Genomic DNA, 13,980 nt, shown 5'->3' with positions numbered 1-13,980 from the left:
CCCCCCCCCCCCCCCCCGTCCTTCGGTGCGTGACATCATAAGTGAAACCTCCCTTCTCTAGTTGAAAATTCATGTAGTTTGTTTAAAATTGGCCTTTTTTGGTAGAAAAATAATTTTCTCATTTCAGAATTCATCTTTTCGGATAAAAAATGTAACTGTTTTGTAGAGAATTGGTCGTTTGACTGACAAATAAAAAAATTTAGTACAAAATTAAGCCATTGTAAAAACTTAAAATTTTTTGGTAAAATGCAAGTGTTTGGTTTAGAATCTTTGTATTTCGTTGAAATTCAGTCTTTTTTGTAAGAAAGTTATTCTTCATCGCTGAGCATTCACCTTTTTAGTTGAAAATTCAAATATTTAATTAGAAATTCAACTATTTCTTTTAAAATTTAACTGCGTGGTTGAAATTTTAACTATTACATTTTTCTTTGAGAATCCATATTTTGTGTTTGAGAAGCCTACGACTTAATTAAAAATGCTACTATTTTGTTAAAAATTGAATTACTTTGTTAAAAATTGAACTCTTCACTTTTTTGATCGAAAATTCTACTCATCATAACAATTTGGTAACGTACGTTACCAAATGCCGTGGCCTCGATCGGGCTCCGAATTGGCAGCCCAAAATACGGCATGAAACGCACGCCCTGAACTGGGACGTGCTAAAATCGGGGCGTGATTTTCATTCCCTATCCGCGCCAGACTGGTTTCTGCTCGAGGTTATTTATATACGGCCCCTGATTAAAATTATTCGGTTACATTTGGTAGAAAAAATTTCAGAATCACCTGGTACTGGAAGCATATTGTTGCGAAAATCTTTTAGTTTTATATTGAATGTAGAAACAACTTGGTTTGTTTCCTTTTTGCCAGCTGACAATTCTAACATACGTGGGCGAGGAAGTGCCAACATTGTTCCTGAAAAATCAACATGGTTCTCTGAATTTTCATTTTTTTTTGGCTTATATAAACTTTCTCCATCCCTTCCCGAATGTTCGAAGAAGCTCCAAAATCGTTCGGATGTTAAAGAGGTGTGTAAACAGGCAATGGAGCCACTCTGGCGTCACAAAATAAAATAATTAGATAAATTTTTAAAAAGATATTCTTTAAATTTTATACTAATTAATGTCAACAATTTTTTGCACACACACATATATATATATATATATATTTTAGATGATATATATATTTTAGATGTCTCTATATATATTCTTTCAGGCGATGATAATTTTCAACATTTTATTTATATACCTGTAACTTTCTATTTGGAATCAAATGCATCAGGTCTTGCAAAACCCACGTCCTGAGTCCGTTCATTTTTCTTTTTTCAAGCCGAATACAAGTTCGACGCAAATTAAACTTGAAATTTTGAAGTAGCTTAAATTATTACCACAATCATTGATTTTTTTATTTTTTTATTATTAAAATTTTTTCCGATAGTTATTGTGACATTTTGCGATGGAATCAATAAACTGAATAAACAAAACTGTAGACAAACAGTTGAGGTTCGTTGTTACACAGAAACAAAAAAATATGAATAATAATTTCGAATTTCAAAAACTAGTTCTACTTCATTATTATTTAGAATTCTATGAAACTTTTATAAATTTTAGATTATTCTAATACGAATATTTCGAGTTTTCAATCTAATAACTATTTATTTTCTAGGTTTACATATTTGTGTAGTTTTTAAGGTTATATAGAGGAGAGTACCCAAATATGAGATACCAACTCTGGCGTGATTGTCGGAATTCTATGTACTGAATTTAAAAGTAATATCGGCCATTTTAAAGCAAATTAAGTTTGTCATAAGAAGCTCAAATGAAAAATTTTATTAAAAAATTTTTTTATGCTGAAAATACAAAAAATGTAAAAAGCGATTTTTCCAAACTCGTCAAACTATTTTCACAATATAAGATACCCCAGGAAATAGCTAATAAAATGCAAAATAAAGTATTATTTTTAATGAAAAACTTCATTCTATGTTTCCAAAGTATAAATTTACTGTTATTTAGATGTATTTAGTTTTTGAAGTAGTCACAAACACGTGGTAGAAAATCAAATTTTTTGATTAAAAATGTATCTTTTGCAGAAGAAAATTGATCTTTTTTTTAATTCATCTTTTTGGGCGAAATTTTAACTCTTTGTTCAAAATTCATCTTTTTCGGTTGAAAAATTACGATTGATACCCCAGGAAATAGTTAATAAGATGCAAAATAAAGTATTATTTTTAATGAAAAACTTCATTCTATGTTTCCAAAGTATAAATTTACTGTTATTTAGATGTATTTAGTTTTTGAAGTAGTCACAAACACTTTTGTAACCAATTTCCCCCGCGCAGCCACAGTGTTACAAAAACCACAGGTATCTCATATTATGAGAACCACACCGTGCAACTATGGACTTACTATGCCTGACCTGTACAATGAAAAACTTCAACACTATCGATATTTTGCTACTTCGTTATTCAATCCCCATCACTCCAGAAAAATTTGACTGCTAAATACATATTTAGTGAATAATAAATAGGGTTTGAATAATTCCCTTCAAAGAACAAAAATCTGGACCTAACATATAAATAAATTCATCACTTTACAATAATATTGGACATATTTTGTGAATGAAAAGAACAAGAACAGCATTTACTTACACAGAAGGCCCTATTGGGGCCCTAACGAGGGCCTCTAACATTAATTGGGAAATAATAAGGAATCTTGTCACGGGCCTGAAAAATTGCCTTTGACGGCTCCTAACAATTTTACGTAACCAAACTAGTACGGCCCTTAACAATTTTCCCCATGCGGACCCTAATAAAAATAGGGAAACCCCATCAGGCCCTCAACAATACCCCATTAAAATTTCTACACGGGTTCCTGGAAAAATGTTTAAAATTGTCTTCAAATCTTTTCCATTCTTGTTCTACATGTTTTGAAATCTTTCAAGCTTCAAATTAATCTTGTAAAATAAAATAGAAATCATATTAAATTCTTTGTCTATAATTTTATGTTTCTCATTTCCTTGAAAGTGTGACAAAGATTACAAATCATATTATGGTAGAAAAATCTTACAAACAAAATTATTTTTCAGTATTAAAAAACTTTTAAAATTAAAATGTTCTCTTTTATTGTTAATGTGCAGAAACGGCGAAATAACAATTTTATTATCAAATAAAATTAGATACATACATACATATAACCTTATTTAATATGGTCAAGGGATTATGAATATAATTCTGTTGTCGTTTTTAAAACATGTGGTCAAAAAGAAGATACGAATGACAGCTACTTAAATAGTCATATTCACGCAGTAGGCAACTAATCAGGTATCAAAAACGAGTGCGAGATTTTCGATAATTTCGTTCCACCTATTTTTTTAAACAGGATAGGATTTGGATCACTTAATCACTTAAATCCGTATTTTTATAGCTCTTTATTAATTTTTAATATAAATAATAAATCAAGTTTTTATAAAAATAATTTGAGCGAAATAAGTTAGCATAAATATCATTTTTACAATATGATTTTATTATATTCGACTGAGCATCCTCAGTGTTTGACGCAGGTCGATGCATCCATGGAAATCAGAGAGAAAGAAAGAAATATTTCAAAAGGTGGTAAAAAATTAATTCACTATGGTCACTCCATGAATGATCACCTGAAATCTATTGCGGTCAAATTAAAAAAAAGATATATTTAATTGGTCAATAATTATTTCTTATCTTTCAAGATTAGATTCGTGTATTTTAAGAATAATAAATGATTTTTATTAAGCCAGAAAATATGGTCTTACTTTTATTATTTTAGATCATTTATTTCATTTAAATTAAAGATGCCTCTAAAGATAAAACAGTTGTAATGCTTGTATACAATTCTCAAATTCGAATATTTTTTTTATAATATTATTTAATAAAAATGATATCTGTTAACTATAGAAGAAATAGCAAAAACTGTTAAAATTAATCAAATTGTGAGTGAAACTAATTTTTAAAATTCAGTATTGAATGCCTTCAAGTAAGTTAACAAAATTTTCATAACTTCAAATACTTTAAATTTATATGGGCATATTAAAATATTTCAAACTTTAACATTTTTAAAGTTATACACCATAAAAAATTATTATATACATATTTTATTGATTTTAAATTGGAATTTATATACAATTTTGAATATTGATTACGCTTTAAATGTTTTAAATATCACAATTTTTTGTTGTTTAGTTTAGAAGTTTTCACAATTATGCAAGTTTTCAAACCCATTTTTTTTACACTTCTTAATATTTATTGCACATTCTGAAGTTTAACACCGAATAGTATTTCAGATTCAAACGTTTAAATTAGAACATTGTAATCTGAAAGCATATGAAATTTTAAAATGAGTTCAAAATTACAAAATTTGAATTTAAGAGCGATCATAAAATATTACAACTTAAATAATTTAAGAGCATTAAAAATGAAACGCGACGGAAACATTCACAATTATTTTTTTTCAAATTCAATTTAAAAAGAATTATTTCTTAAGATAAACCAGTCTTCACACAAATTTCTTTCTCATAGCTCTTGTATAAATATGTGTAGAATTTGGTTAACTTTGAATATGCCAGTTATTTCAAAGTAGAAAATAAGAATTTGCAAAAATAGCCCAAAATGGTAATTATTCAATTTATTCCATTGAATAATTTAATGCTACAATAAAATTATTATCTAAGTTCAAGAAAACAATATCGAAAATAGGATATAATTGATTCTGAAGTATATATTCTTCTTATAATATTTAATTTTCCCATTTTTGCTCTATATAATAGGTTTAAAAACATTTTTACATAAAAAAGTAAAATTTTCCAATACGCGGATTGATTTAATTTGGTTTCCTTTTTATTATTGCCAAATAAAGTTGAAATCTTGAATTTATTTAGATATTATATTTATTATAGGATTACATTAATCAATGTCAAGGAATTCAACAATGACATTCTGGGCCATTCTTGAACATTCTTTTTTCTACCTTAGAGTTAACTGCACAAGCGACTTTTCTTTTAAAAATTTTATAATTTTATAAATTTCAGTGAATTTATTCGAAAAAGTTTAACATTTAAATAAGGTATTATTTGTTAGGAAAAAGTACAAATTCCTAATGATCGACTACATTAATTTTTAGATACAGTGAAACTCTTATATAGCGCCGATTTCGTGGCTGACGGTGGGTGGGAATTAACTCATTATTGTCCGCTTCGCTTTTGTTTGTTCACGCTTGAGTGCTCGCTTGAGAGACAACTGCAGACCCCGCACACTCTGAGCAGCTCCCGTTACACCTACCTGCGGCTCGGCGTCAATTCTCCGAAGGGCTATAGAAGGGAGGGCTATTGAAGGGTTTCACTGTATTTAGTTCAGTTTTATTTCTTTATGCAAATGCCATTATCCCAAATTTTTCGGTAAAAATCATATTAATTATATTAATGTATATAATATTTGCTTAAAATCTTATTGGGTTCACTTATTATTTTAATTATATTAGCACAATATATAGCCCCCCATTGTAGAAATACAATACTACGCTAAAAATAATTAAACTAAATATGGTATTTTAATGACCATATTAGCAACCAGTATGTCAAAGTACATTGGCAAGTTGTGGTGTAGCATTATAAAAACATGTGGTGTTTTTTTTAATGCTGGAAATGAAGTCAAATATAATTGAGAGATAGATTTCTCCAAATAAGGGTAAAGCCGTTATAAACAGGGAATTTAAAAAACTGGAAATCGGGTAAAATATAATTAAGAGGTAGATTTATCCTATTTGAGGTATGAACAACTATAAACAAGCGGGGTTTTTAAATACTATAAATTCAGTAAAATATAATTGAGACGTAGATTTTTCCGAGTTGGTGTATGCTTAACTATAAAGAGGCGGTTTTTTAAAATACTGAAAATGTGGAAAAACTTAATTGAGTGGTAGATTTTTCCAAGTTGGGGTATTGTCAAGGATAAGCAAGCGGGGTTTTTAAATACTAGCAACGGGGTAAAATATAATTGAGAGTTAAATTTTTCCGAGTTGGGGTATAGTTAAACATAAACAAGCGGTTTTTCTAAATACTGGAAACTGGTCCAATATAATTGAAACGTAGGTTACTAAGAAATATGGTATATATATAATCAACTATAAACGGGTCTTTAAAAATAATGGAAATTGGGTATAACATATACGTCAGAGGTAGATTTTTTGAAGTATACTATAAACAAGCGGTTTTCGTAAATACTGAAAATAGAGTAAAATATAATTAAAAGGTATATTTTTTTGAGTTATAAAGTATAGCCAACTATATGAACGATCGGGTTTTTAAATGTTAGCAACTGGGAAAGATATGAGTGGTAGCTTTTTCCGTGTTGGGGCAAGACAAACTATAAGCAAGCGGTTTTTTTTTCAAATATTGCAAACGGGTTAAAATATAATTGAATTGTAGATTCTTCCGAGTTGGGGTATGGACAAACTATAAAGAAGCTGTTATTTAAATATTGGAAATAAGGTCAAATATAATTGAGAAGTAAATTTTTCAGACTTGGGATTATGGCTCACTATAAGCGGGCGTTTTATTTTTTAAATGCTGGAAATGAGTTCATATATAATTAAGAGGTAAATATTTCCGAGTTAGGGTATTTCTAACAATGAACGGGTGGTTTTAAAAAAAATAATCAAAATGAAAATTGGGTTGAATAAGCCTCCAGATAATAACTAACGTACTCAATCCTGTGTGTCCCCTATTCCTATATCGTTTACACTCAGATTTTTATTAGAAGCGCTCCACATTTGCCTGAATATTTGGCCAGAGACTTGGAAAACTGCAGCAAACCAAAATTCTTGAACAAAGACGGTTATCGAAATACGAGTTTGAATGTAGACATTCGATAGCAAAATAGGATTAAGCGAGAAATACCGTTCACCCATCCGAGGGCTAACCAGGTCCATCCGGACTTAATTAATCTCGACGAACTGAGAATCGCAGACCCTGTTATTGCGATCGGTTAGGAACCCTTTAATTTTAACAGCCTTTTATTATACGTGAGAAGAAGCTTTCGCACATCTCGTGCAAGTTTTGAGAAATGTGTCATAAAAATTTCGGAGCAATTTTGTTCGTAGAAACACGTAGTGATATGCACCAACATATCCCAAGTGGAAATTTACAACTGGCACGGTACCGCGCCAGTACCGCACAAAGACATTTTGATGTTGGAGCGGTACTGGCACAAGGTAGGCTCCAATGTTGGCTTGATATTGGCAAACTTCCAAAAGATGACCTGGCACAATACTGGCAATCAATACCGGACCAGTACTGATTTAATATTGGCATAGTCACAATATATGCATGGCATAATCTTTGCTTTATACTGGTATTAAATTGTCATGGGCTTGGCATAATACTAGCACAGTATCAATCTAGTGCTGGCAAAATAATTACTTTTCGTTAAATCTAGCCTTCATGATACTGGCGTTACATTTTAGTAGAAACAATACAATATTGGCGTAATGATGGCTGTTAGTTGGTGTTAGGTCGTCATGGTAAAGATTTAATACTGGCAAAGTGACGGTCGAAGAACGGCATACACTTGGCCTTAAGCTGGCGTGGAACTGACTGCGTTCATAGTTACAATTGGCTTAGTATTGCGCCTGGTCTAAGTTAATATTGCTAGTTATGGCACATGGGACGAACTAGTGCTGGCTTGGTACTGGTAAACTTCCGAAACTTAGTACTGAGATATTATTGGCATAATACTATGCAGTCGTAATAATCCAGCACTGGCATAATTACGCACTTTTACCGAAGTCATATCTCATTGAGGTAATCGGCAGCATTAGTTACTCAATGAATCTAGACTCGGGACGAGTCCAGATGTTAAGCCATTTCGATCACGGACACCACTCGGATGGTTGACCATCTGGGACGTACGACCAGGTTGTTTATTCAATGCTTTTAATTAATATAGAGTGAGGGGGGTTGGTTGTATAAAATCCGATTGAACTTGGGTGAACGTTTTCTGAAATTTTCTTCTTCACTAGCCAAATGTAAAGGAAAATGCGAGTACTTCTAATAACGTTAGATGCATCTGCGTGTTATCACTGGGTCATCGGGGTTTTTAAATAAAAGGCATAGTGCAATAGGTTTTGATGCAATGTTCTGGGACTTAAATATACTAGCCTAAAATTACAATAATAATAATCGTTGTAATAGAAGAAGAAAATGGATAATTATTGCAGAATTGGCTTTGAAAATTTTAATTATCGAATCTGATATAAAATAATTTGAAAAAATAATTTAGAAACAATATTTGAGACATGGTTACCCTTAGGTACATACATTTTTTCAAATAAGTAGTTTTTAAAGTGAGCGATAAAGTATGTGTAAACGGTGGCAATATTGAGCGTCTTTGTAACGCCTCTGTTAGATTAGGGCGATGAACTTGCTTCGCTGCCAGAAATATAAAGTTTTTCACTTTATTGACAATACTTACAGTATAAAAATTTCATATTTTGACAGATAAAACAATATCACACAATCTAATTATATTAATTAGACTTAATTCAAGTCCAAAATATAATAAATTCCATAAATAAGTAAGGCTTGGCCAGGAGGGCCGGCCCGACGAAATAATATTTACAAGTGGTGAAACCATGGAAATAGGAAACACGGGACTAGGCATGCCATCCTAGCTTCGGCGAGCGGGGTTCAATCCACGGGAGGGGGGAGAATTCCATGAGTGGGGAGAGCCGCCATCTTACGATGTGCCATTTGATTATGCGCACGACCATTTTTGCCGACAAACTGTGCATGAAAATATAAACATGTGGTCGCTGCCATGTTTGTCGCGGGACATCAAAAGGTGGCGGACCTCCCCCCTCATTGCATCACCCCCGCAATGGCATGCCTAGTCCCTTGTTTCCTATGTCCATGGGTGAAACACGTGTCACAAGTTTCGTCGATAAATGATCGGCAATGTAGAACAACAACTTATCTTGTGGGCTAAATGGAAGAAACCGTTAAATATTATTATTATCAATCCGGTCGGTATGCAGTTTTCTTGTATTGGTACTGTAGAAACATTGCGTAAAGTCTGTTTCTAGTAGAATGTCAACGAATAATAGGTTATATTACAGCTATCTCTATGTTTATTCAAAATAACTTATTCTTCTTGTTGGATATCTTAAAAAGTAATTTTTCCAGTACATAAAATACCGCAGAAGAAAACCATCATATTTTCTTATCTTTAAATGTTTTGATTTTCATAAAAAGCTGCAGACGGCTTTTCCCTCAGGTGACTGGCAAAGCCGACGAAATACAGCATGTTAGAAATAATTAAATTCCCAAATCATTGTTTTTTTCATGTGATTAATACTTATAGAAATAAGATTTACAATAATGTAGAACTCGAAATGAGAAAAAAATAGATCAATTCAACATCTTATTAACTTGAAAAAAGTCATTGACTGTTAACTGGTTGGCGCTGCCCCCCTTACTCTACATAAATGTTATAGTGAGAGAGAGGGGGGGGGAGAATATATAAGAATTTTAAGTCAGAATAAATGTAATCAAACCCGGGATAAAATTGTATTACTCGTGTATTTGGTTAGGGTGAACTTTTTTGCTGAAATTTTGATTTAAAACATCTGGAAATATCTAAAATTAGCAAAATATTTTTGAATATTAATTTCATATTTTAATCTAAATGTATAAACTTTTTTAAAGGAAATACATTTAACCCTATCTCGAAATACTTATAATACTTCGGTGAGAAGGGCAAACTAATTATTGAAATAAAGAATTTATGCCACAGTTTATTTATTGTGTAGTAAAGGATTTTTTACTTACCTTCTGGAAACACTATCTCAGCATTCATTAAACGAGAAGCATAATATAATTCTGCTTCTTTTGAACGAGTGAACCGTCGGACGATACGTTCTGTAGCTTCCAGTCTAAACGGAATTCTGCTATGAATTCTGCGGATTCACGCATCGAACAATCGATTGTTTCAATTAACCACTCACTTCAGTTTTCAAATCCAACAGAGAACACTGCTCAAAGAACTACTTATCTATCAGAATTATCGCAGAAACACTTCTATCAGTACTCAGCCTGTATTGAGCCAACGCACGGCATAATGATCTTGCCAGTAGATAACCGGCAATTGACTTTTGACTTTTGCCAGTGTTGAGCCTGTACCGAGCCAACGCACGGAATAATAATGAGGCCGGTAGATAGCCAGTGGTTAAAGATTGTACTCTACTAGTATTAAATATGTACCGAGTCAAGGTACGACTTAATACTGTAACCGTTAGATAACCGATTATCGAAGTTTTTACTTTGCCAGTATCAAATCTATACCGAGTCAACACATGGCATAATGCTGTTGGCGGTTGATAAACGGCAATCGAAGTTTGTACTCTGCCAGTGCTGAGCCTGTATCTAGCCAACGCACGGCATAATGATGTGGCTGGTAGATAACCGGCAATTGATGTTTGTACTCTGCCAGTACTGAACCTGTACCTATCCAATGCACGGCATAAGTACTGAAAGCTGGATTTAACCATAGTTCAGATTTCGGTACTGCGCCAGTACCAAACAGCTACTGTGATGACACACGGAATAGCATTGTAGCCGATACTTAAACAGTATACCAAATCAGTATCTCGCCAATACTAAAGCCGTAAATTACCAACGCTTGACATGGTACTGAGTTTCGGTACTGGCATAACGCCTGCTTCAAAACTGGCACAGTACTGCGCCTATTGTAAGAATAAGCACAATATTGTATTTTCCTCTTGGGATGGTGACTCTTCTAACAATCTCGTTTGCTCGTCGCGATTCGAAACCAATGGGCGTTGCTTTGTGGAAATTCGATATGTTTGCACACACTATGAGAACCTATACTCATGGTATCAGTTATAGACAAGCTTCTGTGTTCCTATAAACGCCAGCAAAGTGATTTATTAGATTATTAAAAAAGAAAAAATTATCCTATGTGAATTAGATTAGCGTGACCGCAGGTCAGGGAAAACCTGGAAATCAGTGAATATTCAGAGAAATTTGTTCATCAGGGAAAGTCCGGAAAAATTCAGAAAGTTTAAAAAAATTGCAAAAGTCAGGAAATTTTATAAGAAGCACTTGCAGTAATCGTCAAGAATAATCAGAGCTGTCACATAGTCAATTTTTTCTCTAATCACTTTATAGTCATGTTTTTTAAAGAAAAAGTCACTATAATCAGTTTTTTAAATTAAAAAATTACTTTGGTAATTTTTATTTCAATAAATTAAACCATAGGTTAACCAATATTTTTGAATTTTTTAAATTCTTTTCAAATATTTTAGGCCATTTGAAAAGATTCCAAAAAATGTTTAATATATTTAAATCAGTTAAAGGGATGTCAAAATTTTTTTAAGAATCTAGGGTATTTAAAAAATTATATGGAATTTTCAAGAGCTTACAAATTTTAAACCAATCTCAGAAGATTTTTAAGGAATTTAAATATCTTAGCGCATTTAAAAATATTCTAAGGAATTTTTAACAGAGATTTTAATCATTTAAAGATATTCTAAAGGATTTACATAATTTTAAGGTATTTTAAAAGATTTATTCCTTCAAATTATAATTCGGCTAAATTTTGTTCTTTCTTCAATGAAAAATCTTTTTTGGTTGAGGATTGCAATATTTTGTTTAAAATTTGTTAGTTTTTTAAATAAAGTCCACTGTTTTTGATTTAATATTAAAATCATTTTGGAATGAAATATCAACTATTACATTTTTTGTTGAGAGTTCAGCTTTTTGGTTGAAAGTTCTACTACTTGGTTGAAAGTTGAACTTCTTAGTCAAAAAGTAATTTTTAGTTGAAGATTAACTAGTTTAGTTTTAAATTCTAATTTTTTGTACAAAATTAATCTTCTTCTTAGAAAATTCATGCATGTTGTTGAAAATTAACTCTTTTTTTCAATTCATATTTTTGTGTAGAAAATTCAATCTTTTTTGTAAACATTTTTCTCTTCTAAGAAATATTTAATGTTTTTTTGTTAAAAATGCAACACGTTGAGGGATAAACGTCTTTGGTTGAGGATTCAACTATTTAACTAAAATCTTGTATTTTTTGGATGAATTCGATTGTTTTTTATGTATAAAACAAAAATGATTTTGGATTAAAATATTAGAGATCACATTTATCATTGACCATTCATCTTTTTTATATGACAATTCAACTATTTGGTTAATGAATAACTTTTCTGTTGAATATTTGATTTTACATATCAGAAAGTTTCAAAAATCTTTTTGAATTTTCTCAAGAATATTAGAAAAATTATATTTATGTAACCTTTAATACCAATAAATAAATCAATATTTATTCCAAGTTTCTATTTCCTATTAATGATGATGATGCTAGTGAGATAAAATATGGGCTATATTTTGAAATAAGAGAATGTCGATTTAATGATTTGACCAATTGATGTGTATCATTTTATGTTTATTTCAAGTGTATCATATGACATATGACATGGCAGATGACAGGTATGAGAGACTTATATATTTCTATATAAATTTATGAATATTTAATAGAAGAAAAATATAATTTAGATCCAAAATTCGATCAGTTGCTTTCAATTTGGAATATTCGGTTCGAACATCCGTGGTTGCCAGACCGCAATACCCAAGAGACGCCTCTTTGGTCCCGTCGGAACTTTAACAGTTGACACGCGAGATAATTTGATTTTATCTCAATAACGCCCTTCTGTTGGATATTCATATATATTCTTTTAATCCTTCTCTCCAGTTGGAGACACAAAGTTAGTAATAAGTAATATTAAAAAAGTAGTGTTATTGATACTTTGCATTGAAAATTAATAATTTTAAGAAGATTAAAAAGAAAATATGAATAAACCATTTTTTTCTTCAAAAACGAAGGGTCGAAGAAATATAAATTGAATTTATAATTTGTATCTAGTTTGATGGCCCCCATCCGACTCTACAGCCAGCTGAGCGCTGCTTAACTTTGGTGATAGAAGGAGAAGCCTTACACTCTTAATTTAAATAATTCAAAATCTGACAGATTAAATGAATCAAACATGCTTTGACTGTAAATCCAGTCATTTTTGCTGACAAAACAGTCGTTTTAAGAGATTAATCAGTCAATATTATTGACTGAAACAATCATTTTATCGAAGTGACTGATTTTCATGTGGTGGAAGTGACTAACTTCTTAGATATAATAAAATAGTAAAATTATGTCTAAATAAAAGTTCTCAATTAAATTTCAACATTTTAATGAATTCTTTAAATTAAACATAAATGAGTCATTAACGCATTGAAAGTTAAAAATTATATCAGTCAAAATAACGTATTTAATTAGTGAAAGTTACTGATTATGTCATTAAAAATAACTCATTCGATCAGTGCACGTTACTTATCAGAGACATTCGCCTTTATTATCAGAAATTAAAACTTCTTGGTTTGAAATTAATCATTTCGGTTGAGTTCGACTTTTTTTTAGTTAAAATAAAAATATTTTTTATCTGAAATATCAACTATTACATTTTTTGTAAACAATTCACTTTTTTTATTAAAAATTTAACTACTTAGTATAAAGTTTAACTACTTTGTTAAACAAATGTTTGGCAATGATTTATTGTTTTAGTTGAAGCTCTCACCCAAGAAGTTGAATTTATAACAAAAAATAAATGATCATTTAAATAGTTGAATTATTATTATCAACCAGTAAGTTGAACCAAAGGCCAATCTAATAGATTAGTTTTTTAATATAATGTAAAAATGAATTAATTTGTCACTAATAATGGTTTGCTAGTTCAGTTCTTTGTTTCAATCGCAAAAAATAGCATTAAAACATACAAAATTTAATTTTTAAAAAAATTCAAAAAGTTGTTACGATAACCTTGTAGGGCATTAAATAAGCAACATTTTTGTTCTCTTGACTTTTTTTCATATCGTGCGTTATTTGGCTTA

At 30.8% G+C, this 13,980-nt stretch overlaps 1 protein-coding gene across 2 annotated transcripts in view; it reads right to left on the bottom strand.

The window, feature by feature from the left end:
- Positions 1-1,481, bottom strand: part of LOC117180205 (serine/arginine repetitive matrix protein 1-like) — a 14,616-nt gene extending 13,135 nt beyond the window's left edge. The window contains exons 1-2 of one of the 2 annotated variants that reach the window (XM_033372588.1): positions 1,246-1,481; positions 784-1,051 (exon numbers count right to left, since the gene is read on the bottom strand). In XM_033372588.1, coding sequence (XP_033228479.1) covers positions 784-1,051; positions 1,246-1,311 — 334 coding nt within the window. In that variant the 5' untranslated portion in view covers positions 1,312-1,481. The remainder of the gene's footprint in view (positions 1-783; positions 1,052-1,245) is intronic. The other variant, XM_033372589.1, reaches the window with a different exon arrangement.
- Between the last annotated feature and the right edge of the window lie 12,499 nt (positions 1,482-13,980).

Source organism: Belonocnema kinseyi, chromosome 9, assembly GCF_010883055.1.
Source record: "Belonocnema kinseyi isolate 2016_QV_RU_SX_M_011 chromosome 9, B_treatae_v1, whole genome shotgun sequence".
In the NCBI taxonomy this organism is placed as follows: domain Eukaryota; kingdom Metazoa; phylum Arthropoda; class Insecta; order Hymenoptera; family Cynipidae; genus Belonocnema; species Belonocnema kinseyi.
This window is presented reverse-complemented; position numbering and strand designations above follow the sequence as displayed.